Source organism: Antrostomus carolinensis, unplaced genomic scaffold (genome assembly GCF_000700745.2).
Source record: "Antrostomus carolinensis isolate BGI_N321 unplaced genomic scaffold, ASM70074v2 scaffold16329, whole genome shotgun sequence".
In the NCBI taxonomy this organism is placed as follows: Eukaryota; Metazoa; Chordata; class Aves; order Caprimulgiformes; family Caprimulgidae; genus Antrostomus; species Antrostomus carolinensis.
Genome location: NW_010339415.1, coordinates 1 through 1234, shown reverse-complemented (window position 1 = coordinate 1234; position 1234 = coordinate 1). Strand labels below are relative to the sequence as shown.

The 1234-nt window shown below is 40.5% G+C and overlaps 1 protein-coding gene across 1 annotated transcript in view; it reads right to left on the bottom strand.

The window, feature by feature from the left end:
- Window positions 1-399, bottom strand: part of CPSF3 (cleavage and polyadenylation specific factor 3) — a gene marked incomplete at both ends in the record, with an annotated part of 18745 nt that extends 18346 nt beyond the window's left edge. Inside the window, one exon of the mRNA XM_010175849.1 lies at window positions 336-399. Within this exon, the coding sequence (XP_010174151.1) occupies window positions 336-399 (64 nt within the window). The remainder of the gene's footprint in view (window positions 1-335) is intronic.
- Window positions 400-1234: the final 835 nt, after the last annotated feature.

Genomic DNA, 1234 nt, shown 5'->3' with positions numbered 1-1234 from the left:
GGGAAAGAGAACATGTCAGTGTTTATATGTGACTGTTTACACTTCACTACAGGTAAATATCAGCCTTAGGTTCCACTGAAACCTAGTACCTGCGAATTTTTGAATCCACATTTGAGACACGTACATTATGCTTAGGGATATGGATTTAATTTACAGGACAGCTTCTGTAACACCGACCATCACAGATGCTACATTGTTCCAAAAAGCTAAAAAATGTGCTTTTTCTAGCACCGTGGCTGAATTCAGTGTGGAGGCTGAATTTAACCCGTAACATCTTTTTGAGATCTGAAGTACTGTAATGAGAGGATGTACAAATACATTAATGCAATAATTACCATTATTTTTCTTCCTTTAAACTCCAGAATAATGCAAGACCTTCCTACTTCTTGGCCAGCACCTCTGAAAAGGATATCAAAATCATCAAAATTAAAACAATGCACATCATAGAGATGTAACTGTACAATGGATGCCTTTAGTGGGCACAGTCCTTTTAAGGTCAGACATTAACTGAACAGTTATATTTATATCAATGGAAATGAGACCCTATTTATAGAATCACAAAATGGTTTGGGTTGGAAAGGATCTTAAAGATCATCTAGTTCCAACCCCCCTGCCACGAACAGGGACACCTTCCACTAGACCAGGTTGCTCAAAGCCTCAGCCAACCTGGTCTTGAGCATTTCCAGGGAGGGGGCATCCACAGCTTCTCTGGGCAACCTGTTCCAGTGTCTGACCACCCTCACAGGAAAGAATTTCTTCCTAATATATCTAATCTAAACCTCCCCTCTTTCAGTTTAAAGCCATTTCCCCTTGTTCTATCACTACCTGCACTTGAAAAAAGTCCCTCCCCAGCCTTCCTGTAGCCCCTTCAGGTACTGGAAGGTCGCTATAAGATCTCCCTGGAGCCTTCTCTTCTCCAGGCTGAACAGCCCAAACTCCCTCAGCCTTTAATGCCTCTGAAATAAAAAAGAATCTGTTTGGGGAAATTATTTTGGTCTCTTGTGATTTTTATCATATGCCTACACACTTGGCTTGCAAAGAATTAAGATGTATAATGAATGGAAAGTTTACTAGATAACAAATGACTTTAGGCTGGATACATTTGAAGTAGCATCTTCAAGTTGTCCAGAAGACAACTCTTTGCGATGCTTCTATAGAAACACCTCTGAATTGCATTGGGACCTTTATCAGAAAAAAACCTTTATCCAGCTCCGAAGAGAAGGACTTGGGAGTG